General features: G+C 52.6%; 2 protein-coding genes across 3 annotated transcripts in view; one reads left to right on the top strand and one right to left on the bottom strand.

Moving 5' to 3' along the window:
* The first annotated feature begins 4,883 nt into the window (after window positions 1–4,883).
* Ckm (creatine kinase, M-type) lies at window positions 4,884–14,198 on the top strand. Its single transcript, XM_048433342.3, has 8 exons — window positions 4,884–5,045; window positions 7,510–7,721; window positions 8,293–8,447; window positions 8,841–8,973; window positions 10,343–10,514; window positions 11,804–11,927; window positions 12,851–13,040; window positions 13,803–14,198. The coding sequence occupies exons 2-8, from the start codon at window positions 7,529–7,531 to the stop codon at window positions 13,979–13,981; spliced, it is 1,146 nt and encodes a 381-aa protein (XP_048289299.1). The 5' UTR covers window positions 4,884–5,045; window positions 7,510–7,528; the 3' UTR covers window positions 13,982–14,198.
* A 2,444-nt stretch (window positions 14,199–16,642) lies between these two features.
* The window catches only part of Mark4 (microtubule affinity regulating kinase 4), a 30,035-nt gene continuing 20,212 nt past the window's right edge, over window positions 16,643–26,465 (bottom strand). The window contains exons 12-18 of one of the 2 annotated variants that reach the window (XM_087908399.1): window positions 26,239–26,398; window positions 24,490–24,707; window positions 22,357–22,460; window positions 20,313–20,591; window positions 20,091–20,170; window positions 19,127–19,171; window positions 17,714–17,925 (exon numbers count right to left, since the gene is read on the bottom strand). In XM_087908399.1, the coding sequence (XP_087764525.1) occupies window positions 17,861–17,925; window positions 19,127–19,171; window positions 20,091–20,170; window positions 20,313–20,591; window positions 22,357–22,460; window positions 24,490–24,707; window positions 26,239–26,398 (951 nt within the window). In that variant the 3' untranslated portion in view covers window positions 17,714–17,860. Of the gene's footprint in view, window positions 17,926–19,126; window positions 19,172–20,090; window positions 20,171–20,312; window positions 20,592–22,356; window positions 22,461–24,489; window positions 24,708–26,238; window positions 26,399–26,465 lie in introns of both variants that reach the window. The other variant, XM_087908398.1, reaches the window with a different exon arrangement.

Raw genomic sequence — 26,465 nt, 5'->3', positions numbered from 1 at the left:
CACGTGTGTACAATCGTACATGCACGCATACGAAATAAATACATAAAAATGTAATTTATTTATATATTTGAAGAGTTGAAGAGATGGCTCAGCAGGCGAGAGCACTGAGCACTTGTTGCTCTGGCAGGGGATCCGTGCTCCATTCCCAGCACCCTCATGACGGCTCAAAGCCATCAACGACTCCAGTTCCAACCTCTTCCAGGGCCTCCACAGGCATAGCACACACACGATGCACAGAGGTGCGGGCAAAACACCCAATAAAGATAGAATCTCCAAAAATATTGTTTTCATAATTACAACTTCAGAACTTGGTAAAGGACCTGGCTGCCATGCTCGACAACCTAGTGTTAACCTCCAAGACCCACATGGGGCAAGGAGAGAACCGACTCCCGGAAGTTTTTCTCTGAGCTCCACATGTATTCACGGAGCACGTGCACCCACACACGGGCATTTATGCATACATACAGACACAGATTCTTGTTTGTTTTATTTTGTTTCTTTGTTTTTTGAGGCAGGGTTTCTCTGCGTGGCCCTGGCTATCCTGGAACTCGCTTTGTAGACCAGGATGGCCTCAAATTCACAGAGATCCGCCTGCTTCTGCTTCCCAAGTGTTAGTATTAAAGGCGCGCGCCAGCACCACCCTGCAATTTTTAATTTTATTTTCAATCTTGCCCCTTTTTGAGATAGGCTCTCACTATGTACCCCAGTCTGGCCTCACAGTCATGGCCATCCTCCTGTCTTGGTTCCCTTGATGCTGGGATTACAGTCACTATATCCTAAGTTATCTTTGTTTTATTTGGGGTCACAGGGTCTATCTATAAATCTCAGGCTGAGCTCAAATTCACAATCCTCCTGCCTCAGCCTCCTGAAGAGTTGGGAATGCAAGCCCATGCCCCCATGCCACGTTTCTCAGGGTCCAGCAGCTAAGAATCCCTTAATGTTGGTTTCTGAGTCTATAATATTTTACAACAGGCGCCTTGTCTCTCTTTTGTTTTTCTCAAGGGCAAGACTGCATTGACACGACGTAGGTGTCCTTATTTGCAGGGTGACTGAGCCCATAGGGTTAGAACCGTCACGAAAGACCCCTGCAGTGCGCGATGATGCCGCCAGATGGCACTGCGGGTCCACGGAGCTGCCCACGGTACGCGCATCTGCCGGAGCCCAGGCTGAGGGGTCCTCCCCTAGGAAGCCCTTTGCAAAACCCTTCCTGGAACTCGCAGCCTCGTAGGCTCCAGCGTCTTCACCCCTGCACACTCCGGTGGACAGGTGTCTGTCACATTGAAACTGTGAGTACGGAACGCAGGGCAACGTCCTGAAACCTGAGTGTAATTGACATAAATTCAAACTCATCTTGTAACGTTTTTAGTTATTTCTAGGGCTCAGGACTAAAGAGGGCAGCTAAGCTCCACCTTGTCCGTTTGGTCTCCAGATACTAACAATGGACCTGTCCCATGGTCATCATGAAGACCCCAGAAGTGTCATCTGCTTGCATACACCCCATCTCTGGTCTCCCGTTTCTGGTCTAGAGAACCAGACCCAGAGAGGAAACCTGCTTTTCGGGTGCTGTTGTAAGCAGCTCCTCCAAAGGTCTTTGGATGGGGCAGGTGAAATGACTCAGCGACTAAAGGGGCTTGCCACCAAGCCTGAACGCCTGAGATGATCCCTGGGACCCATCTGGCGGGAGGAGAGAACTGACTCCCCCACAAATCGGGTTGGGTAGATTCGTGTCCACATCCTCATCTGGCCGCCTTCTCTCCACATGACCTGTTTCCTTACCCGCACAAACGCAGCATCGGAGGATTACAGGAGATAAAGATTAGAAGCAAACCTCCAGGGAGGCATTGTTGTTAGGGCGGTCTTGGTCCCAGCTGCACACCCAAACAAGGACCTGTGCCAAATCCTCTGTACAAATTGCTTCTGTCTACTCTCCCCACTGTAAAGATGAGGCATAGAGAGACTGGGTGACTTCTCAGGATCACACAGCCAAGGCATGAAAAACATCCTTAAGCCACACAGCCATATCCTAAGGTGGGCTCCCTGGCCAGGGTCATGTGAAGATGGGGAAACTGAGGCTCAGATGAGAAGGTCATTCATGTCTGTAATCCCAGCAACTAGGAGATTGAGATAGGATGACTGTCTGGGGGTTCTAAGCTAGCCTGGGCTACACGGTAGCAAGACCTCAAAAAACTGCTAACAAACAAAATACAGTGTGGTGGTTCCTGCCTATGGTGGTATTGCTCTGGAAACTGAGGCAGGACGGTCTCTGTGGGGTCAGGACAACCTGGGCCCCCAACCTTCTCAAAACTTCCAGTTCCTGACCAACCCCAGTTCCACCCACTAACCCTCAGGCCCTAACACAGGGAGGACAGACATGACCAGTTGTGAGGGACTAAGGACTAGGGGCACAGCCTGATGATACCAAGAAACCAGGACATCGTTTTCACCAAAGCTCTCCACTCTCTGGGCCACCCTGTGTCCCTCTGATTGGCAGTTCTACCCCTTCCTAGCCAAAAGAAAGCTGAGGGCTGGCAAGATGGCTCAGCAGTAGAGGCGCTTGCAGCCAAACTTGACAAACCTGAGTTCAATTCCCAGGACCCACAGAGCAAAAGAAGGAACCGACTCCCAGGAATTGCCCTCCAACTTCCACGATGTCCCTCCCTCCTTCCCCCCCAGAGACAAACAAAAAAACAAATGCATGTAATCTTTTTAATAAAAAACAAATGTCACCAGGCGGTGGTGGCACACGACTTTAATCCCAGCACTCGGGAGACAGAGGCAGGAGGATCTCTGTGAGTTCGAGGCCAGCCTGGTCTACAAGAGCTAGTTCCAGGATAGGTTCCAAAGCTATAGAGAAACCCTGTCTCGAAAAACAAACAAACAAACAAAAAGTTGAATGTCCCATAAGGGGTTCTCAGGGGCCTGGAGTGTATGAGACGGCCAGAGCCCACCTCTCTGCCTACAGCCTTCACCGGCTCCCGTCAGGAGAGACTCTTCCCAGCCGTCCCTTCCTGACGGTGTCCATTCCTGTCTCCCTCAGTGTTCTTCCCTCAGCTCCCTCCATAGCTGGCTTTCCACATCAGATGTCACATTTCCTCCTCCGAGGCCTGTCTTGATTTATCTCATCTGAAACAGCACTGTTACGGGTTACCCTTCAAAGGTCTATTGGCCTGTCTGTACCAGTCAGGAGGTTGGAAGTTCACACCATGTACCCTGTTTTCCCAGTAAGTGTTCAATAAACTTATGGGTTTTTTTTTTTGTTTGTTTGGTTTGGTTTGGTTTGTTTGAGACAGGGTTTCTCTGTGTAGCCCAGGCTGTCCTGGAACTCGCTCTGTAGACTGGGCTTGCCTCAAACTCTTGAAACCTACTTTCTTTTCTTCCAGTCTTTGCCCATCTACCATGACTGGCAAGGAACACAGGGTGCCAGGGCCAGAGGTTGAACCCCAAGTACATTTTTAAGCACTTCTTCCCTTCTCTGCCCCCAAGAGCAGGCTACCCTTCCTAGCCAGGCCAGAAATGGAGAAGGATGGGGGTGAAACCACGCTAGCCACCGAGCAGGAATCCAAGGGAGTCTGAGGCAATCCCGAAGAAAGAGGTCCAGTCCCTGCAATCCCGGTGCCTCCCAGAAGCTTCCTCAGTATTGGCCCCACTTCTACGCGCCCCCTGCTCAGTCGCTGAGGTCCTTGGTCACAGCTGAGGTGGGAAAGGCTCCTGTCATACTATGTCCTGCTCCAGTCTGCCCTCCAGGGCTCACGGACCACCCAGCCTGCCTTTCCTCGGGGATGGAGCAGCCTCCAGGGGTCTAGGTTGCCCATGTATGGAGGCAAGGCCTGGGGACATCCGAGATGCCTGGCTATAATTAACCCGGGCACGTGGTGGCCCCCCCAACACCTGCTGCCTGGGCCCCCCCATCCCAGTGCCTGGGCCTTGGACTCTGTAGACACCGCGGAGAACTTTCTCTAAAAATAACCCTGTCCCCAGTGGATCAGGATAAGGGGCAGGCCGAGGGTGGTCACTACTTCCCTCAGTCCCAGGTTTGCCTTATCCAGTAGAGTAGGCTCTCTGCTTCTGCTTCTTTCCCTGTTAGTTCCACAGTAGTGGGAGCAGCCAACTCAGGCTCCCGGGGTAAAACTGTTCCTGGTTCTAGAACTTTGGCCGTGGTCACTGTCCTCTCTGTAGCTGGATTACCATAGGCCTCTCCTGTACCGTCCCCAGAGTCTGGGGGCCCTTGGCTCGCACAGCAAAACTCCCCCAAGGTACTGCAGGAAAGACGTGTGGCTCCGAGGAGCAGAGCTTGCCTGGCACATATGAGGTCCATGACTGCAAAAACATGAAATGACACACACCTGGAATTCCAATGCTTGGGAGGCTGAGGCAGGGGGATCGCCACGAGTGCAAAGCCAGACTGAGCCACACTGTAAGACTTTGTCTCAAAAAGTCAAAATAAATAAATACCAAAGTAATCCTACTTGGGAGGCTGAGGCGCAGGAGGATTACCACAAGTCTAAAGTCAGCCTGGACTGTATAGTGGGTTCCAGGGTAGCCTTGGCTACAGAGTAACACCCCAGTTCAAAAATACAAACAAAACCAAAATGAAATGTTTCTCCTAGCTGCTGACTCTCAGAAGCAATGAAGTCCAGGGGAGGGTGCTGACTGCCATCAAGGCTACAACAGGCTTGGGGGCCAGGGTTTCTACATGCCTGGGGCACCCAAAGTATTACTGTTCCATGTTCCCGGCGGGGGGCCAGCTGTCCCCCGCCAGCTCGACTCAGCACTTGGTCTGGGAACCAGTGAACAGGCCAGCCCCTGGGGCAGCCCATACAAGGCCATGGGGCTGGGCACACAGCACGCCTGGGTTCAGGGTGGGCACAGTGCCCGGGCTATGAGCTGAGAGCTCAGCTGCCCTCAGGGGCTCCTCCCTGGGGACAGCCCCTCCTGACCAATGACACTCTGCAGGCCCCCCTATATAACCCAGGGGCTGCAGGCTCTGCCCCTGGGTCAGCATTCCCTCCACGACAGAGACAGCCTCTCCCAAGCCACCCAGTCAGGTAGGGCCTGGTTGTGTGTGTGTGTGGGGAGTCATCAGGGTTGGGATTGGGGTTGGGGAGTCCAAGGGTCTACTTACCCTGTAGTGCTATGCTTGTGAATTCTGCCACACAAGTCGTGGGGACAAATGTCTGAGCCACTGAGGTCTCCACAGCTGCCAAGGGGCCCTGCTTGCAAGGCAGAGAAGTTTGGGACTAGTACTGAGCAGAATTGATCAGCAAAGGAGGCAGGTGACCTGTCAGTGGCCTTTAACTTTGTCGTGGGTCTGGGTCTTGTCCCTGCGTCCTTGTGTCTCATCGTCCCCGACTCTCTCTTTGGTTGTTAAGTTTTATTACGTGTATTTTGTGTGGGGGTTCGGGGAACGGCTCCCGATGCACCTGTGACAGAGGCCAGAGGACAACTTTGGAGAATCGAGTCTTTCTCCCACCCTGTGTGTCTGGGGATCGAATTCGAATTCTCAGTGTCCTATGATGAGCTGTCTGGCTTCGCAGTCCCCTGGCTCTCCCTGATCAAGTCCCTCTGACTGGCTGTCTCTGGGATCTTGAGGGTGTGACTACGTGACTCGGTTTATCTTGTGATCTTAGGGAGTCTGTGATAGGTCATGTTGGGGAACTATGGGGCACTTTCTCCTTCTGTCTCTTGCCTCAGTGTCTCCTGAGGTGTCCCTGACATGCCGGGGGAGGGGCATCCTCTGGAGGGAGAGGTCTGGGATGGAAGCCCAGGGTGTCCTTGAGCCCTAAGGCCTGGCTGGGCGTCCTCCTGGCCACTCCAGCCCACCTGTCTCTATGCTGACTTAGTGCAAGGCGAGCCTGCATGAACAGAGGGGCAGGTGGCAGTGGGGGTTGGGGAGCATCTAAAAATAGCCGCAGAGCACCAGCGGCAAGGGCTTGGGTCTCTGTCCTGCCCCCCCTTCTCCTCCCAACTGGGCCTACCATCCCCGCTGTCTTCCAGCTCTGAGGTCTCCCATTGTCAGAGCTGCAGGGATCTGGTCAATAAAAGCATTAAAAGAAAACAATAGCAATAGACTAAAAATGATGGGACTGGAGAGGCGGCTCCCGTGGTATACTGTTTGTCTTGTAAGCTTCAGGACCCATGCCAAATACCAGAATCCACACCCCTTAACAAAAAACGAAAAAAGCTGGTGCCCAGCAGAGTGGTGCATGCCTTTAATCCCAGCACCCAGGAGCCTCCTGAACCCTTTCCTGTGCCCTTACCTGGACTGATTTGGCTCCTCAAGTGTGCACATATAATCTCCACCTGGGTCCTCACATGGAGCTTGTTGGCATTGATTTTCAATTTCTGCAACAAAACACCGCACACCACCAAAGCAACTTAAAAAAGAAAACATTCATTTAGGGCTCACACAGTACCTGAGAGTCAGAGTCCATGACCATCCTGGTAGAGAGCGTGCCAGCTGGTAGGCATGCATGGTGCTGGAGCAGTAATGAGAACTTACGTCTTTATCCACAACCAAAGGCAGAGAGCTAATTGGAAATGGGGTGGACTTTTCAAACCTCAAAGCCCACCCCTCATGACAAGCATCCCCTAACAAGGCCACACCTCCCAATCTTTCCTAAATAGTTTCACCAAGCATTCAAACGTGAGCATGTGGGGGCCGTTCTCTTTAAAACCACCACACACCTGAGAACAATAACTAAATAAAATAATGTATGTTACATGCCAGGCACTGGCCCAGGTGCTTTATCTGTCCTTAATCCCTCCACAGAGGTAAACACTGTCATAGTCTCCTTTCTAGATAAGTAAACAAACAGAGCCATCAAACAAGTTCCTCAAAGACACACAGCTTGTAAATAGCAGAGCTGCAATTCAAACCCACGCCATCTGATTCCAGATCCTTTACTCTTATTATTCATTTTACTCATTTATTTATTTTTATTTAAAGGCAGGGTTTCACTCTGTGGCCCAGGCTGCCCCTGAATTCACTGCAATTCTCCTGTCTTGGCTCCAGAGTCTTGGAATTACAGCCATGGGCCCTCGCGCCCAGCCAAAGCCTATATTCAGTCTCTTTGGATTGAGGCAGAATCTCTTGTAGTTCAGGCAGGCCTCCAACTCTCTAAGTAGCTGAGGATGACCTTGAACTTCTGACCTCTAACTGCTGGGATTATAGGCCCGAGCTACTGCATCCGGTTTTGCTGGACACGAAAACCAGGGGCCCTATGCATTCTGGGCAAGCACTCTGCCAACTGAACTCCAGCGCCCAGGTTCTCTATGTCTCTTCCTGTACTTCTCTGGCTTCAGACAAAGTGTTCCACCCTCTTCCCCAGCTAGAGAGACTAGGTCCCTAGCAAGGCCACACAGCCATCATTTGGTCATATTAGGCAACTTAAGCTGGGTTCTCAGAGAGGGAACTCCTGCTTCAAGCCCCTGGTCTGACTGACCTCCCAGCAGCTGGGTTCCTCAGCCTGAGCCCATCCCCTTCGCCCACCCGCCCATCCACCCACGCAGGGTCCCACAAGCCGCCATCATGCCCTTCGGCAACACTCACAACAAGTTCAAGCTGAACTACAAGCCTGAGGAGGAGTACCCAGACCTCAGCAAGCACAACAACCACATGGCCAAGGTGCTGACCCCTGACCTCTACAAGAAGCTTCGAGATAAGGAGACCCCTTCCGGCTTCACTCTGGACGACGTCATTCAGACTGGGGTGGACAATCCAGGTGAGCCTACAGTGGGACAAACAGACCAGAGGGCTGGAGGTCACCAGCTTATCCCAGGGAGCCTGGGCTCCCTCCTACCCTCCCTTCCTTCTAATGAACTCTAGGACTTCCTTCTTGTATGCTAGGTCTGTTCTATCACTGAGCCACACCCCAGCCTCTCACTGGGGGATTCTAGGCAGAGGCTCTACCACCGAGCCACACCCCAGCCTCCACTGGGGGATTCTAGGCAGAGGCTCTACCACCGAGCCACACCCCAGCCTCTCACTGGGGGATTCTAGGCAGAGGCTCTACCACTGAGCCACACCCCAGCCCCTCACTGGGGGATTCTAGGCTCTACCACTGAGCTGCAGTCCCTGCCCATGTGTGGGTCCTCCAAGTCTGTTGCCTGGATCTTCTGTGGAAATGGATTGTGTGAGCTTCTCAACATTTTGAGCTGAGATGCTACGCTATGGGGACTCCAAGGAGCTCTAACGCTTTGGTCCCATTTACCTGGTCCCTGAAATGGCTCTTTTCCCATTTTGGACACCTACAAGCCTAAACTTCCAATGCTGACCTCAGCCCCACCCCACAGGTCACCCTTTCATCATGACAGTAGGCTGTGTGGCTGGTGATGAGGAGTCCTACACGGTCTTCAAGGACCTGTTTGACCCCATCATCCAGGACCGCCATGGTGGCTACAAACCCACAGACAAGCATAAGACTGACCTCAACCATGAGAACCTCAAGGTCAGTGGCCCCCAAGAAGCAGGGTTGGCACAGAGGGAGGGACAGACAGATTATCAGGCTCCCGGGGAACTGGCACTCGGAGGTCCTGAGGGCAGGTGTGGGGAGTGGGCACTGAGGCTGGGGATGGTGGGGGTGCAGGAAGGAGCTCAACACCAACTTGGGGACCTGGGAGAATCTAGGGGAGATCTAAGGGGACCTGGGGAGACCCTAGAAGAGCTAGGGCACACCCAGAAGGAAGTGGAGAGACCCTGGAAGACATCCGGGAGAATTGGGGATGCCCTGGACAGTTTGCAGTGAGACTCATGGAGGATCTGGAGTGAGAGCCCCACGAGGTTGTTGGGGAGACCAGGGCTGGCCAGGTCTGCCTTCCCTGACACCCCAGCGCTCCCTCAGGGCGGAGACGACCTAGACCCCAACTACGTGCTGAGCAGCCGTGTGCGCACTGGCCGCAGCATCAAGGGCTACACACTGCCCCCGCACTGCTCCCGCGGAGAGCGCCGAGCCGTGGAGAAGCTGTCTGTGGAAGGTGAGGTCCCCAACAGCTGCACCCAGCTCTGGTTCCAGTTCTGCTAGAACTGGCCTCGTCTAGAAGGCTGACTGCATTACCTGTGCTCCCGATTTGAGGGCATCTCGCACTGAGGCAGTCTGGGAAATCCTGCACTCAGCTACCTCAGGCTTTCCGCGCTCAGTGTTCACTCAGCTCATTCACTCATTGATTCATTAATTCAGCAAACATTGCTCCAGCTGAGATTTCTCAAAATGGGCGAGGTGACAAGGCCACGAATCTGGCCAGTGTGGCAGAGAACCCTCAGAGGGTGGCTCCTGTTAGTTGACCTGGGCCTGGCACCCTATACTTGTAATCCCAGTACTTGGAACGCTGAGGCAGGAGGATCAACGCAAATTCATAGTGAGACTCTGCCTCAAAAACAAGAAATCAGGCCGGGCAGTGGTACATTCCTTTGATTCTAGCACTCCGAGGCAGAGGCAGGAGGATCTCTGTGAGTTTAAGTCCAGCCTGGTCTACAGAGTGAGTTCCAAGACAGCCAGGGCTACACAGAGAAACCCTGCCTCGAAAAACAAAACAAAACAATAAAAGACAAAACAAACAAACAACCCCCCCCCCAAAAAACAAAACCAAGAAATCAAAACAATACCAAATGTTGGTAGTAGTGCAAATATCTCTTTTGTTTCATTGAGACAAAGATTCTTTGTGTAGCCCAGGCAGGCCTCTAACTAGTGATCCTCCTGCCTCAGCCTCCCAAATACTGGGATTACAAGTGTGTGCCCGTATCTGGCACAAGGCGTAAATTCTACAATGGCATTTTTTTTTTAATTTTTAATTTTTTGAGGTAGGGTCTCTCTACAGTCCGCACTATGGAACTCACTATGTAGATCAGGCTGGCCTCAGACTTACAGAGATTCACCTGCCTCTGCTTCCCAGCTCTATAGTGGCCATTCTTACAGTGGCCATCTGTGATTAAGTCACACACAGTGAGTTTGAGGTCAACTTAGGCTATACAATGAGGCTCAGGCTCAGAAACAAAAACATTAAAAGTCAGGTCCAGGAATTATCCAAGAATCAGGCTCTCTCGCAAGTAGACAGGGTTGGAGTGTCAGTTTATCTTTGGGACATGAGAATATGTGGGGATATGAGCATATGGGGGGACATAGGCATACGGGGGTACATGAGCATATGTGGGTACATGGGCATACAGGGGGTGAGGCCCATGGATTCTTGGAACAGGACATGTGTTTGGGTTTAGACATTGAGTGTAGTGGTTTGGAGACCTCTTTCACACCCAGGCCCAGAGTATCAGGGGCAGCAATGTGGGGTCCCCCAGCCTGGGCACCCCAGCTGAAGCAAGGATGTCTATTGCTCTCCTGCGGCCCCTCAGCTCTCAACAGCCTGACGGGCGAGTTCAAGGGCAAGTACTACCCTCTGAAGGGCATGACGGAGCAGGAACAGCAGCAGCTCATTGATGACCACTTCCTGTTTGACAAGCCTGTGTCCCCTCTGCTGCTGGCCTCAGGCATGGCCCGGGACTGGCCTGACGCCCGTGGCATCTGGTGAGTCCCTCCCTCTCTTTCTAGCCCTCTGACCCTTTTCCGTCGGATGAGACCACGACCTTGCCTTCCAAGCCTGTCTAGCCCTGGTCAGGTGGCATAGTTTACAAACTTGGACCAAAGAAGCCCAGTGAGGAATTGACATTAGCCAGGCCTAGTGGCATAGGCCTCTCATTGCAGCCCCTGGGAGGTCTAGGTGGGAGGTTTCAAGTTCAGAGCCAGCAAAACTACAGGGCGTTTGAAGCCAGAATGGGCCTCAAAATAAAAACTGAAGAGAAGTCAATGGTGGCCCATACCTTTAACCCCAGCACTCCAGAGGCAGAAGCGGGTGAATCTCTGTGAGTTCAAGGCCAGCCTGGTCTACACAGAAAAACCCTTTCTTGAAAAATTTAAGTAAAACAAAACAAAGCAAAACCCTGAAAACAGAGATGGAGTGGGGCGTAGCTCAGTGATAGAGCCTGTCCCCCCTCACCCTGCAGTGTGGGACTGGAGATGTGGCTCAGTGGCAGGGCATCTGACTGGCATGCATAGGGCCCAGGGTTAATCCTCAGGAAGACAAAGAAAACAAATGGTCACACTTGAACCACTCTCTCAGCTCAGATCTCAGCTCCTTTACTAGGTGTGCAACCATGCACACCTGTAGCAACAGTCATTCCAGCAGCCTGAGGCAGGAGGATCACTTGAAGGCAGGAACCATTCTGGAACAAAGATCATGTTTACAAAAATCCATTGTACAACAAAATACATGTATGAAAGTTTAGTTTTGATAATAATAAAACAAGGTTTGGTGATGCATGTCTGTAATCATCACACTGCAGAAACTGAGGTAGGAGGATTACCAACCAGTTCAGGGGTAGCCTGGGCTTCACACCAACACCCCCTTTCTGAATAAAAAATTATACTAAATCAAATTATTACATTAATAATAATTTCAAAAAACTGAAGACAGTTGAAATACCAGAATCCTGGGATGCAAAGCTTGGAACCAGAATGGATAAACATTTTCGATACGACCTTGTGGTCACAGGAGGTACATTGCCACCACGCTGGCCTCACACTCCAGATCTTCCTGCCTCAGCCTTTTTGGGTGCTAAGATAACAGCCTAGAGCCAGGAGGCGAGGAGTCAAGCTAAGGCTGAAGTTTTGTAGATGTGTGATTGGGAACCCAATATACCTCATTCACGTCCCCCAGTGCTCAAAGAAAAAGACTGTGTTTGGACAAATGAACTCAATTAGTTTCCTGGGCCATGGCACTCCTGCTGACTTCTAGGCCTTGGGTTGCCCCTTCTTAGGCACAATGACAACAAAAGCTTCCTGGTGTGGGTGAACGAGGAGGACCACCTCCGCGTGATCTCCATGGAGAAGGGAGGCAACATGAAGGAGGTTTTCCGCCGCTTCTGCGTGGGCCTGCAGAAGGTGGGTACCTGTGACTGCATCCTGACCTCAACACTCAGGTTGTAAAGCCACGCCCCTTCTTAGACCCAGACCCGCCCTTTCCAACCACCAAGCCCAGTGCCCAAGACTCCTCTCCTTTCACTCCCCTTCCACATATACCAAGACCCCACTGGCTTTTCGCTACTCATTTTCCAATCTCTGCCTCTCGCTGCTCATTTTCCAATCTCCGCCTCTTTTTTTTTCTTTTTTTTTTTTACTTATTTATTTTTTAAATCACAGCGTGTATTTTATTTATTTATTATGTATACAACATCCTGTCTCCGTGTATGCCTGGGTGCCAGAAGAGGGCACCAGATCTCATTACAGATGGCTGTGAGCCACCATGTGGTTGCTGGGAATTGAACTCAGGACCTCTGGAAGAGCAGACCATGCTCTTAACCTCTGAGCGGTCTCTTTAGCGCCCCCCCCAATCTCCGCCTCTTATATACATACACACGTACACACACACACACACACACACACACACACACACACACACACACACACAGAGCAAGCTCTGCTCTTTCTGATTCCACCCTACCCATCTCCCCAAGAAGGTCCCAACCCTTCCCCACATTCAGACACCCCAACCCATCCTGCCAACATTCTAACCCCAGCCCTAGCCTGAGTCCCACCTCCCAGAGCCACCTCACCCATTTTCGAAGTCGCCTCCCCCCCCCCCCCCGCCCCCCGCCCCAGCCAATCTAAGCCCCATCCCCACGCTGAGGGTCTGAAGCCCGCCCCCATCTCTGCCATAGGCCTCTCTCCAGAGCTTCTCCGGATTGGTTCTCCACTTCCGCCCCTGGGAAACCCCACCCCTACCTATATCCTAACGCCTGGTCCCTCCTAAACCCGGGGCAGGCTGCATTTGGAGCCTAACCCTTGTTGCCCTCTCCCCTCCTCAGATTGAAGAGATCTTCAAGAAGGCTGGTCACCCCTTCATGTGGAATGAGCACCTGGGCTACGTGCTCACCTGCCCCTCCAATCTGGGCACCGGGCTGCGCGGAGGCGTGCACGTGAAGTTGGCGAACTTGAGCAAGCACGCCAAGTTCGAGGAGATTCTCACCCGCCTGCGTCTGCAAAAGCGCGGCACAGGTGCGGCGGGTCCCGTGGTGTCTGGGGAGGGAGGGGTCTTTCCTGAGGAGAGGGTACCCTGCAAGTTCCGGGGTCCAAGCTATTTGATGTGCCTTTTACATACGTCCCTGACCCTACCTACTACCCTTGGAGCCTCTAATTCTCAATCACTAAATGGAGTGAGGTAATTGGACCAGAAGCAGCCACTATTAACCATCATTTATTCTCTCTCTCTCTCTCTCTCTCTCTCTCTCTCTCTCTCTCTCTCTCTCTCTCACACACACACACACACACACACACACACACGGAGACAGTCTCACCTTGGAACTATAGTTGGTCTGAAACTCGCTCTGTAGACCAGGCTGGCCTCGAACTCAGAGATTCTCCTGCTTCTGCCTTCCGAGTGCTGGGATTAAAGGCATGCACTACCCTTGCCATGCCCGGCATATTTTTAAAATTAAATTTATTCTGTGTGAGAGAGGGCAATCCCATTTCATGACATGTGCGGAGGTCAGAGGACAACTTTGAGGGGTCAGTTTTCTCTGTAAACCTGTATGGGTCCAGGCTTGGCAGCAAGCATCTATACCCACTCTGCCATTTCTCTGGCCTTCACGTTGGATGGTTGAGTGAGGGCCTCACCATCAAACCCAGGCATGTGGCTCCCAGTATTGAGAGCCGGTGATCTGAGTACAGAGAATTCCCGAAGCTTTTGCAGCTGTGCACAGGGGAATCCTTGCACGCCTGCTCTCTGTTCATGCCTCCGTGGCCTCTCCTCCCGCGCAGGTGGTGTGGACACGGCTGCCGTGGGCGCTGTGTTCGACATCTCCAACGCTGATCGGTTGGGCTCATCCGAGGTTGAACAGGTGCAGCTGGTGGTGGATGGCGTAAAACTTATGGTGGAGATGGAGAAGAAGCTGGAAAAGGGCCAGTCCATCGACGACATGATCCCTGCACAGAAGTAGGCACCATGCCAGCTCACCAGCCAGCGGCAGCCACTGGAGCCCCGCCCCCCGGAAGTCTAATCAGTGGGCTCGTCCTCTGGGTACTAGCCAATGACAACCCACCTCTCCGGAGCCCCGCCCACTGCCTGGAGCTCCACCCGGGCGCTCCCGAGCGCGGCTGGAGCACCGGCTGCTTTTCCCTACACCCTGCCTTAAATAAAAGTCCGTGGTGGCCTTAGCATTGAGTGTGACAGCTACTGAGGGAGAGGGAGCGGGGACTTTGGCTCTAGCCACCGTGGCTTCCCTAAGATGCGTCTCACTGGTTTCCTGTCCCGTCTTTGGCCCTCTCTAGCTGCCAGGTTTTTGTTGTTGCTGTTTTGAGATAGCCTCTCTTGCAGGTCAGGCTGGCCTCGAATTCCCCATGTGGCTGAGGAGAGCCTTGAATTCTAATCTTCCTGCTTCCACTTTTCAAAGTTCTGGGGTTAGAGGAGTGCACCACCACGTTTGGCTGTATGTGGTGTATGCCCTTGACATGTAGCCCAGGCTGGCCTCAAGCTTGCATTAACCTCCTGCCTCAGTCTTCTGAATCCTGAGATGATAACAGACCCACCACGCCCAGCTTTGCTGGCGGTCAGAGGAGGCAGCTCGCCAGGTGAAAACTCCTGGTGGCACTACCTGACAATGGGAGTTTGATCCCAGCACCCGTATCAAGATGGAAGGAGATAACAAAATCCCCAAACTAAGTCTTGACAAAGGCATTCCCTTCCACATCATACACACAAATAATACATCAGGTGGAATAAATGAAAAAAATCCACCACAATTTCCGTCTGTGGTTGATGATCCTTCAAGGTCAGGGTTTCATGTAATCCAGGTTGGCTTCCAACTCATTATAGAACCAAGAAGAACCTTGTACTTTTTGGTTTTTTGTTTTTGAGACAAGGTCTCTTTACATAGTCATGGCTGTCCTGGCACTTACTATGTAAAGACCAGGCTAGTCTTGAACTCACAGAGATCCACCTGCCTCTGCCATCCAAGTGCTGGGATTAGAGGCGTGCACCACCACGCCCATGCTGGGGATCTAATCCAGGGCTTCCTGGACGCCAGGCAAACGCTCTACCAAATGTGACCTTTGTCTCTTGCCCTCTACACTCAGCCACTCCCACCTCAGAAGCACGTCATTGGCAGAGTTTCTGCTTTCGAGTGGAGGGTGTGGGTAGGACCTTCACTAGGAAGTCCTTGGGGCTGGGAATTTTGGCCCAAGAAAAAGAGCCAGAGGGCATGTGGGAGGGCAAGTGTTTGAACTGAGATGGGTAGGTAACAGAAGTCTGTTTTTGCCAGACATGGCGGTGCACCCACTAAGTTCCAGCAGTTAGGAGGTAGATGCAGCTGGATCTCTGTGAGTTTGAGGGTAGCCTGGTCTACCCAGTAGGTGCCCTATACCTATGATTCCAGAATTTGGGAGCTGGAGGCAGGAGGATCAGGAGTTCAAAGCCAGCCTTAGCTACAAAGAGTTTGAGATCAGTCTGGACTACATGAGATCCTGCTGAAAACAACCCAAAAGCTGGGCACTGCGGCAAGTATCTGTAACCACATCTGAGTTGTCACAGAGACAGTCTCAAAACAGGACACACGTTCAGAAGCTTAGAGGTGGGCACAGAAGCTGCACTCTCTAATTCCAGCACTCGGAAGGCTGAGGCAGGAGAATTTTCAAAAGTCCAATGGCAGTCAGAGACAAATAGCAAGACCAGGTCTTAAAGATGGCTCGCCAGGTGGTAGTGGCACACACCTTTAATCCCAGCACTCAGGAGGCAGAGGCGGGCGATCTCTGGTCTACAGATGGAGGTCCAGGGCAGCCAGACTGTCACACAGAAAGCCTGCCTTGAAAAACCAATGATAATAGGTGTCTGTTACCTCACCTCTCTCTGACATTCTGTGATGTCTTGAGGACAGACAGCCCTGGACCTCTGCTAAGCTGAGGATTAAAGGCATGTGCCACCACTGCCCAGCACTCATCCATTATTGAAGACAAAGACTCAGAGAATTTTGTCTGTCATGTGTTTGCTTTGCCAGCCTCTTGCCATACTATGGCTCCCTAGTGCCCTTGAAAAAAGAATCCCAGTCAGGCCTCTTTGGGGATTCAGGTCTCATGAAGGCATGGCTAGGGCTGTCCCCACATAAAATATCATCTGTGAAAGGCTAGCCTGGGCTACATAGTGAGATGAACCCGATACTTTGAAATGTTGAAAGCCAACCACTATTACTTTGACAGATTGGACAACTGACGAGGGCTTAGTTCAGGGACCCAGAGCAAAGCCAGAGGCTGCTCAACTACTTATCACCAGTCGGTTCTGTGAAGGCACCTTTTGTGGATTGTTTCATGTACCTCTGGCTGACCCTTATCCTGCCTCCACCTCCTCCATGCTGGGATCCAGGCAGGGTCTCTCTGTGTACCCCTGGCTGTCCTGGAACTCGCTCTGCAGACCAGGTTGGCCTCTGCCACCACTGTCAACACAAGTGACTTTTGCAGAATGGGGATAGGATCTGGGACCCCACTAGGCAAGCACCGCACCAACTCAGCCCCAGCTACAACCCACAGAATTTTTTTCCAAAACTTTTTTCTTCTGGGCTGTCCAGGGTTCTGGTGGCCTCTAGCCCCTCCCCCAGAGAAGAGCTCTGTACTCGTGTCCAGAACTGGGCCCAGTGTGGAGTCGGCACCAGTCATCGAGTGTTTATTGAATACATGTATTACTGAATAGGAAGAGGTTTTGAGTCCAGTGTAATACGGCAGAGGGGAGCGAGTGGCCAAGAGGAGGATTTGACAGAACGCTGGGGCCTCAAGGGAGAGGCTGAGTTCTGTTGTGCCTCTTCCGTAGTCGTCCTTGAACCTCCAACCCCACTGTTCGCATTCTGCGGATGAGATAACCAAGGCTCAGCAAGCAGAACCACAGGTTGGGGTCAAGTCCCCAGCTCCCTGGCTCACCTGCAGGCCAAGGGCCGGGAAGGAAAACCCCAGGTCGGCCAGGGAGGGCTTTGGGAACGAGAGGGATTCTCCTACTACTTATTGGGTAACAGGCTGCAAATGAGGAGCTGACGGGGGTGGGGGGGCAATAACTTAAAAACCAGAGGTGACAGTGGCAGCTCCCCGAGAGACCTCTGCATAGGGACAGGAGTATATACAGGGATTTGTACAAAGTGCCCCGCGCCAGCCTGGGGCAGGAAGGGGTTAGAGCATAAGAGGGAGGGAGGGAGGGAAAAGTTTCTGCCTGTGACCCCCCCCACTCCCTGCACCCCCAGGTTCTATCTCATCATTATGCCTGGCAGGTCTCCCTGAATGGGATAATTTCCTCAGTTTCTCTTATCACTCCTGTCCCCAAAGTCTCCTCAAGCTCCCTGCAGCAGAGCAAGATGGGGGTGAAGCACTAGAGGCCCCAGGAAGGTGCCAGTCCCCCTGCCGAGCCTTATTGTATCATGTCATGTGTCCCCACGTCCACCAATATAATCCAAGGAAACTGAGGTCAAGATACGGGGCACCCTCTCCTCTGTCCCCCTTTCCTCTTGGAGAAGTGAAAGGGACCAGAAAAAAGAAAGGGACCCAGGCTGTGATGGTAGCTGTGGAGGTGGCGGCTCAGAGTTCGAGGTCGTTGGAGATGCGGGTGACGAGGGTGCGGAAGGCCAGGGCGGTGCCCGCCACTCGACGGAAGAGGACGCCCCTGAGGCCGGGCCGGGGCAGCTGGCACACCTCTACTTCGAAATGGGACAGGGGCTCGGGCCCGCCCGCACCCCCGTGCAGGCAGGCCAACAGGAACGGCTGCGGTTGACGGCATCGGCAGCGGGCAGCTGCGGTGGCTTGTCGCAGGGCAGCCATTAGGGCCTCAGGAGGACGAGAGCTGGTCAGCTTCACACTCCAGGGGAATCGGAGCAGCCTGGGGGCGGTTTCCGCTTTATCCCAAGGTAGATGGCAACTGAGGAGGGCACAAGAGGGATCAGACAAGGTGGAGGAGGGGTCATGCATCCCCACCCACACCCACACAAGGACACAGAAGTGTTACTGAAGATTGTATTACATGTTCCAGCCCCCCCCCCCACAACTATGGGCCAAAAGGGTAAAATTCACTCTAGAGATCAGGTTAGCCTCAAACTCACAGAAATCCATCTGCCTGCTTTTGCCTCCCAAAGTGCTGGGATTAACACAATGTGCCACCATGCCTGGCTATGTATGTGTATGTATATATATGTATGCACACACACATACACACACAATTTTTTTTTTTTTTTTTGGAGACAGGATCTCACTGTGTAGGCCATGCTGGCCGCAGTCTGAGCCATGGCATGGCATCCCCGTAGCTCATAGGTCTCAGGGGCTCTCTGGTTTGGGATAGTCAATGTTCTGGCTAATAAGTGCACCTCCAGCCAATGAGACACCCTGCTGGATTCTAACTGGTGGTGTCAAACTAAGCAGAGTGGAGTAAACTGTGGCGCTGCTTGTGTTTGTAAATAAAGTTTTATTGGAATATACACATACAAATTAGTTTTTTCCTCATTGGAGGGCTGGAGTTTGGTAGGCCAGGTGAGCAATCACCACTGAGCCACACCCCAGCCCCTCACTGGGGGATTCTGGTCAGGAGCTGTACCACTGAGCTACATCCCAGTTCCCAACCCCCCAAATTTGAGACAGGCTCTTACTAATTTGCCCAAAGCTGGCCTTGAGCTCTTTGTAGCCATGGCAGATTTTGAAATTGCATTCCTCGGGCCTCAGCCTCCAAGGTGCCGGGATTGGCAGACCTGTGTGACTACAGCCAGTATGGATATAACACTGTATTATGACACAGTGATATCTATTTGCTTTTACAGACACTATGGCTTCTTTTGTCCTAGAACGGCACAACCCAGTAGAGGTAAATGAGAAAGGCTGGGCCTCCACGGACACTTAGCTATTCCATGACTGGATTTGCCTACCGGCGGATTGAAGATGCGGGTAACAGATAAGAGGTGCCAACACTGGAGGGACAGTAGGCTGCAGGTGGGACGGGCTCAGAACCCTGACAACTACGGGAAGGTGTGGAGCTGTGATACGGCGGAAGTGAGTGCAAGTTGGGGTTTAGAGGATGGGATGGGGCCTTAGAAAGGGTGTGTGCACACAGGCAGGGTGGGGACCACACTCACCTTGTGACCTCAGGTCCCCCGATTCTCTCAGATTCGTCTGTGACCCTAGCGGAGGAGGGAAGAGACAGAATGCACACCCGGACATGAGCAGCCCCTCCCCCTTCCCACTGCCACCAGACGCCAGGCAGCCCCTGGCTGCTGGCTGAGAGCTGTAGTCTGGATTTGATCCCTTCCATCCAGAGTGGGGTCCACACGTAAATGGTTAGTGCAAGTTGGAGAAGAAATACTGAAGGATTTGAAAGATGAAAAAAGGGGCAGGCAGATACACCTACACAGAAAAAGGCACAGACACTCACACAGCCACAGACACTTACAGTCACACACAGATGTTCAAATGACAGACATGTTCCTTACTTTCTCTTCCTCAAACACCCCATCAGCTCTATTCTTTGTGAAATTTTCAGACATAATCTCTTTCTATATCCTGGTTGGCCTTGAACCTGGGATCTTCCTGCCCCAGCCTCTCTAGAGCTGAGACTATGGGGTCTTCTCCTGCCAGAACTCTCAGTGACTCATGGCACACGTGTGCTCCTTCTGTCCTCTATTGCAAAGGTTGCTCTGTCACGGTGGAGATATTTCATTTTCCAGCCATGCGGGCACACAGTAGGTATCAATGGGTAACAGAAACACAAAGGACAGTGGCTGTCTTCTACAGAAATGTCCTTTCTGAGTCCGCACAACCACCCTTGGAAATACTTTCTGTGTTCACTAGCTTCGTGTTGCAGAAGAGGGGAGAGAAGCTAAAAGGCTCGATCTAGGTCGCTCAGCGCTCTAGGTTGCTCAGCGGAGCTGATACTTGCCCAGCCCCTCTGCCGGCAGCACTGTGTTTTTTGCCACTCCACAAATCCTACATACAGACCCTGTACCCGGCTTCCACCCACCTACAGGGCGCCTCCCAAGGTCCCACACACACTCAGTCAACCATGCAGACAGAGAAGGGGAGCCAGAGCAGAGCGGGACTTACTGATTTTGGATCCCTGGGGCAGAGAGGCGCCCGAGACACAGCGGTTAGAGTTCTGTCGTTTAGAGGGATCGAGGGTAACCCTGCGGGGTAAGGGGGTGGAAGGGGTGGCAGGAGGAGCAGATGACCAAGAGGTCAGATGCAGGAGGCAAAGGAGAGAAGACAGGTTAGGCCCCACCCCCTCCACCCTGCCCACGCCAACACCCCGCATCGGGTGCAGCTCACCTTCGGGTCAGTTTGGAGGTCAGCTTGGTGAAGAGGTTGGTGGTGGGGCGAGGCCGCCCGGAGGGCAGGGGTGAGGCCTCGTGGGCCAGCGTGGGTGAGGCTGGGGGTCCATTCTGCACACCCCCGCCACTCCCGCCCCCTGCCCTCCGATCTCGGACCTGGCCCCCGTGGAAGGTGCTACGGATGGTGGAGCCCCGGGCCAGGCGGCTCCGCTCTCCCGATGGGGGAGCCAGGCTGTGACTGGAGGGGGAGGCAGGAGGCACCCGTGAGGTACCGGAGCTGTGGGCAGAGAATGACACGTCAGGGCGGGGTCTAAATTCACCCTCCAGATTCTCCCATCCTAGTTCTAACCAGACCCGGCCCTGCTTTGCTTCCATAACTGTAACACCAGACCTCCAATGCACACGCTCCCAGCGACCCCCAAGCTCAGCCTAGAGCTCAGAGGCTTCTCTAGAATCCACCTGCCCCCTTCTCTCTTAGCATCCAAACCCTTAGGGCTAGCAGGAGTCATACACATGAAGTCTCCTGGAGACTAGTTTCCAGCACTCAGGGCTACGAGGGGGAGTCACGTGACTGGCCTTCACCAAGGAGGTTGCTAGCCGCTGTTCTTCATACCATTTCAGGGCCATGCCCTGAAAGACACTGCTGGGAGACTGGCAGTTGGCACAGACCTCAACCCTGAGCGGGGGCCCACAGGGACACGGACAGGTTAAGGAGAGCCTGTTCTTGGATTTTTGTTTCAGAAATCATTTTGAAGTCATAACTTTTTCTGCAGCTTAGTCCTGTTCCCTGTCCTAACCTGAAGGTCACATCTCAGGCTGATTACAAGTAAGGATTCAGGAATCCTTGTTCCTTGAATCACTGGCTGAGCAACTTTAGAAAAGGAACTTAACTTTTCCCTGCTTCTTTTCTTCTCTGCTGCAAAATGGAGGGATTAGGACCTACCCAGAATGCAGTTGGTGGTAATTAGCCAGTTTCTAGACATGGTCAGGCCACCCAGAGAGCCACTGCTTGACGAACCCCCTTGGTTGGAATTTTGTTTTTTTTAATTTAGTAACTACCAAATAATCTCCTTGTCATTAAATGTCATCCAAACCCTAGGTAAAGGGTTGTGGGACCTGCGAGCAGTTAGTACCAGTCCCATTTAGAGAAGGGAAACTTGCAATGTCCCTGTTAACCCAATGCTGAGCAGCCCCGGGTTCACACTGTCACCCACAAATCATAACACATACGCACCCACAGCTACATCCCAGAATGCACTAGGTACCAGTGAAGACGGTGCCCAAAGCTTGGTAACTGGGAGCTAAATGTCTGGTCTGAGTGGAGCCAATTCATGTTTCCTCTCTTTTCCCTTTCCTTCAAAACATTTTTTTAAAAACATGCATGGGTATTTTGCCTGCATGTATGCCTGTGCACATGGGCCAGAAGAGGACATCGTATGTCCTGGAACATACACGGTGAGTCACCTGTGAGCGCTAAGAATTAAACCTGGGTCTCTGCGAGAGCAGCCAATGCACCGACCATCTCTCCAGCCCTCTTTATGTTGAGACACAGGCCAGGTTGGCCTTAAACTGCTGATCCCCCTGCCTTCACCTACCCAGAGCTGGGGTTCTAAGCACGTGGTACCTCCCCTGGTGTAGCACAGGTGTCAGATCCGAGGCTTTGGGCACGTCAGACAAGCTCTAACCAACTTAACCACTCCCCCAGAACTCATTTAAAAACTCAAACAAACAAACAAAAAACAGGATTTCCCGCAGTTCAGGCTAACAATGAACTAGCTACCAAAGTTGACCCTGAACTCTGGTCCTCCCTTCTCATCCTTTCAGGTGTGGGGTGTCATGGCCTGGTTCCCAGGCTCATGGCTGAGGACAGGGTGGCCTACCTTCACAGCACCGGTATCTGTCCACAGAGGGCAGGGGGATGCTGCTGGACATACCCACCCTGCCACGTGTCCTCTTTGATCACCAGTATGTGTGTGCAGGGTGGAGGCTGCTCACCCACCCCCTATGTTCCCTTTCGCGCCCAGAGGCCCTGTCTCGCATACCTGTTTTCTTTGCCGTTTGGCAACAAGGATGGGCGCTCAGCCCCTGGTCGCTCTGTGCACACATAGGTGTTTCTGCGGGTCATCATGCTGGGGGGGAGGTTGTTCTGTAGGAAGCACACCAAGAGGGGACAGAGGGTGAGAAGACGCCCCCCCCCAGCCTCCCCCACCTTGCTGCATTCTGTCATGATACACTTCTTTTCCTTGCAAAGATTTATTTTTATTATTTTATATATATGGGTGTTTTGCCTGCATGGATGCTTATGTGCCAGGTGTGGGCCTAGTTTTCAAAGAGGCCAAAAGAAGGCATTGGATCTCCTGGGACCCGAGCTACAAACAGCTGTTAGTCACCATGTAAATGCTGGGATTGTACCCAGGTTCTCTGAAAGATCAGTCAGTGCTCTTAACCACCGAGGCATCTTTCCAGCCCACTTTTTTTTTTGAGACAGGGTTTCTCTGGGTAGCCCTGGCTGTTCTAGACTCACTTTGTAGACCAGGCTGGCCTCGAACTCAGAGATCCACCTGCCTTTGCCTCCTGAGTGCTGGGATTAAAGGTGTGTGCCACCACTGCCTGGCCCTAATAATTTATTTACTTATTCATTTATTTTTAAAATATTTATTTATTTTATTTATTATGTATACAATATTCTTTCTGTGTGTATGCCTGAAGACCAGAAGAGGGCACCAGACCTCATTACAGATGGTTGTGAGCCACCATGTGGTTGCTGGGAATTGAACTCAGGACCTTTGGAAGAGCAGGCAATGCTCTTAACCGCTGAGTCCTCTCCAGCCCCCCTAATAATTTATTTTTATTTTATGTGTACTACTGTTTTGCCAGCATGTATGTCTATACACCACCTGCATGTAGTGACCTCAAGAGGCCAGAAGGGGGTATCAGATTCCCTGGAACTGGAGTTACAGATGATTGTGAACCACCAAGTGGGTGCTGGGAACCCAACCCTGGTCCTCCGCAAGAGCAGCCAGTGCTCATAACCACTGAACCATCTCTTAGGTCTCCTTTGTGTGGGATGGCTTCATGTATCCCAGGTTGGGCTTAAACTCTATAGCTGAGAATGAACTTCTGATCCCCCTGCCTCCCTCCCAGGTGCGGGGTGAGCGGTCTGTGCAGCTGCCTGCTGGGTAGGCAGCTACTGGCTGAGCTATACTTCCACTCTCCTTCCACCCTTCCCCAAGACTCCTGTGGGCTTGTCACCTGCTCTAAACGTCCCCTACTTCCCCACACAGCCCCAGAGATCCTTTCAGGTAGAGTTCCATCGGCAGCTGTCAGTGCCAGCTCGGGTGCACAATCCCCCACCCCCACCCCAGAGAGCAGCAGGCCCCCTGCACACTCCAGACGGTTACAGACCAGCCTTGCCATCTAGCACCCTTAGCTAAGACTTGTCTAAAGTTGGAACTGCAGGAGCTGGAGAGGTACCTCAGTGGTAAAGGCATTTGCTGCTCCTCCAGAGGACAGACCCGAGTTTGATTCCAACATCCACTCCCAGTGGCTCTCAACTGCGAGTTAACTCTAGTTTGTGTGTGTGTGTGTGGGGGGGGGGGGGGGGGGGTGTCCGGCGCCCTCTTGTGGCCTATTTTGGTACTGCAGGGATCTGCCCTGCCCTGCCCTGAGCTATGCCCTCAACCCTGAGATTGTAGCTTTGGAGCCTGTCTAGACCACACTGGCCTTGAAATCAGAGATTCACCTGTCTCTGCCTCCCAAGTGCTGGGATTAAAGGTGTGCACCATCACTGCCTAGCTCCTTATTCTTTTCATATTTATATATTTTTTCTTTTCTGAGACAGATTTCTCTAGTCCAGGCTGGCATGGAACCCACAATCCTTCTGCTTCAGACTCCTGAGTGCTGGTATTATAGGAATGCCCTGTGCCCGGCTTGAGGGAAGACTTCTGTGGTGAGGGGCGTGTGTGTGTGTGTGTGTGTGTGTGTGTGCAGGAGGGAAGGAAGGGCAAGTGAGCGCTGTATGTAGGTATTGTCATTTGTGTGTGGTGCACACACACACGTTAAATGCTTGTTAAATAAGCGAAGATCACAGAGTAGGAGGGGTCTGGGGATGAGGGCTCGCTCTCAGCAGTGGGGTCGGGGGGACTTTCATCCCTCCCCGCCTGCCCGTCACTCACAGGGGTACTGGTGCTGTCCTTGCGTCGCTCAGGGATCTCTGCCTTGTTGGGGTTGTGGGCACTGCTGACCATGGGGCTGGAGGGGGGCAGCCCTCGACTCCCGCTCCCGGCTGCACTGCAGCTCGCTTTCCGACCCGGCAGCCGTTCTTCTTTGAGCTCCGTCTCCCCGGTGCTGGTTGGGCTGCGCTTCGGGTGCAGCGGGGCAGGGGACGGGCCACCTGGTGCAGGGATGGGATCAGTTAGAGCTGAGGTCACCAGAGACACAAGAGGGGACACTTCATAATAGCTGCACTTTCTTTTGTTTTCCTTTTGGGGAGGCAGGTTTTTTTTCAAGACAAGGTTTCTCTGTGTATCCCTGGCTGTCCTGCAACTCAGAGATACTCTTGCTTCTGCCTTAAGTGGGGATTAAAGGTGTGCACCACCATTGCCCGGCTGGCTACAGTTGCTAATTGTCTGTCTCAGGCGGATCTCTGTGAGTTTCAGGTCACTCTGATCAGTCTGTTTTACACAGAGAGCTCCAGGCTAGCCATGCTACATAGTGAGACCTTATTTCAAAAATGGTTGGTAACAGTGGTGGTGTCGACAGTGTAGAACCACGTGGGGAGTCTGGCCAGGGACAGTCTAGGTTAGTTTGCCTGTGGAAGTGTCAATGTGTGTGTATATATGTGAGTGTGTGAGTGTGTCTGTGAGGTCATTACGTTAATTAGGATGGGAAACCCGCCCACCTGGCAGCACCAGGCCCTACCCTGGGGACTGAACTGTGTAAGAGTGGAGGAAGTGTGCTGAGCCCTAATACCCACACCCGCAGTCACTGCTCTGGGCTCCTGACTGAACAGCAAGGTGACCAGCTCCTGCAGCTGTGACATCCCCACCATGACAGATTGTAACCCTGAGCTAAATACACCCTTTGTTTCTACCTTAGATTGCTTCCCCCAGGCTACTTTTCTCACAGCAAAGAAACTAAGTTTCAGATTTCCATGGACAGCCACGCCCTACATCAGTGTGGAGAGAAGACAGGCTCTCGGCAGTGCTTTGTAAAAATGTTCTGTGCTCCAGCTACTGAGCGCCCATCCTAACTAGACTTAAAAAAAAGACTTATTTATTATGCATAGTGTTCTGCCTCCTGCATGTATGCATCCAAGCCAGAAGAGGGCGCCAGATCTCATTATGTGAGCCACCCTGTGGGTGCTGGGAATTGAACTCAGGACCTCTGAAAGAGCAGCCAGTGCTCTTAATCTCTGCGCCACTTCTCTGCCCTCTAACTACACTCTTATCAAAGCTCTTTCTCTGACTAATGGGCTAGGCTCCCATTTGGACTGAACTCTGTGAGAAGACGAGGAAAATATAAGGTGAGATGAAGACAAACTCAGGAAAACAAGGAGGCAAGAAATATTATCAGCTGCTTGGGTCCGCATGTTTCTCTAAGATGCCAGCATTTTCTGAGCCCACCTCTGGACCCGTGTTGTTTGTGAGGCAGGATCTCAGGTGGCCCAAGCTGTCCTGGTACTAAAGAGTTGGCTCAATGGGCTCACATGGCACCTAGCATTCTTCCCCTCTCGAGCCGGGTGACGTAGCCCGCTTGTCATCCCACCACCTGGAAGGCTGAGGCAGGAGGATGGTGAATTTGAGGCTGGCCGGGATTATCTAGTAAGATTCACAACTCCTCACAAAATCTATACTCCCGGCACCTGTAGCTGCTTGTGACTGACAGTCCAGGCTGGGCTGGACTTCCAGAGCGGGGGCACTCACAGAAGTCGCTGTGCCGGCGTTGGCGGTGGTAGGTGGAGGACGAAGCTCGCTGCCCTTTGTTGTGGCTGTTGCCTTTGCTGGAACTTGTTCCGTTGGTGGTGTCGTTGGGCGCCCGCACCCGTGCCAGGGCCAGCCCTGGGGCACCCCGGTCCCCACCCTCCTACAAGAGAAAACACGACTCTTCAGCCCTCTGTCCGAGCTGCCGGCCCCTGAGTCCCTCCACTCCA

Source organism: Myodes glareolus, chromosome 1 (assembly GCF_982192425.1).
Source record: "Myodes glareolus chromosome 1, mMyoGla1.1, whole genome shotgun sequence".
In the NCBI taxonomy this organism is placed as follows: domain Eukaryota; kingdom Metazoa; phylum Chordata; class Mammalia; order Rodentia; family Cricetidae; genus Myodes; species Myodes glareolus.
This window is presented reverse-complemented; position numbering and strand designations above follow the sequence as displayed.

Bases quoted from the DNA above. Each gene is read 5' to 3' on its own strand.
- Ckm (XM_048433342.3), top strand. From the start codon at position 7,529: ATGCCCTTCGGCAACACTCACAACAAGTTCAAGCTGAACTACAAGCCT. The intron at 8,448-8,840 runs GTCAGTGGCCCC...GCGCTCCCTCAG, and splicing joins TCAACCATGAGAACCTCAAG to GGCGGAGACGACCTAGACCC. The intron at 11,928-12,850 runs GTGGGTACCTGT...TCCCCTCCTCAG, and splicing joins TCTGCGTGGGCCTGCAGAAG to ATTGAAGAGATCTTCAAGAA.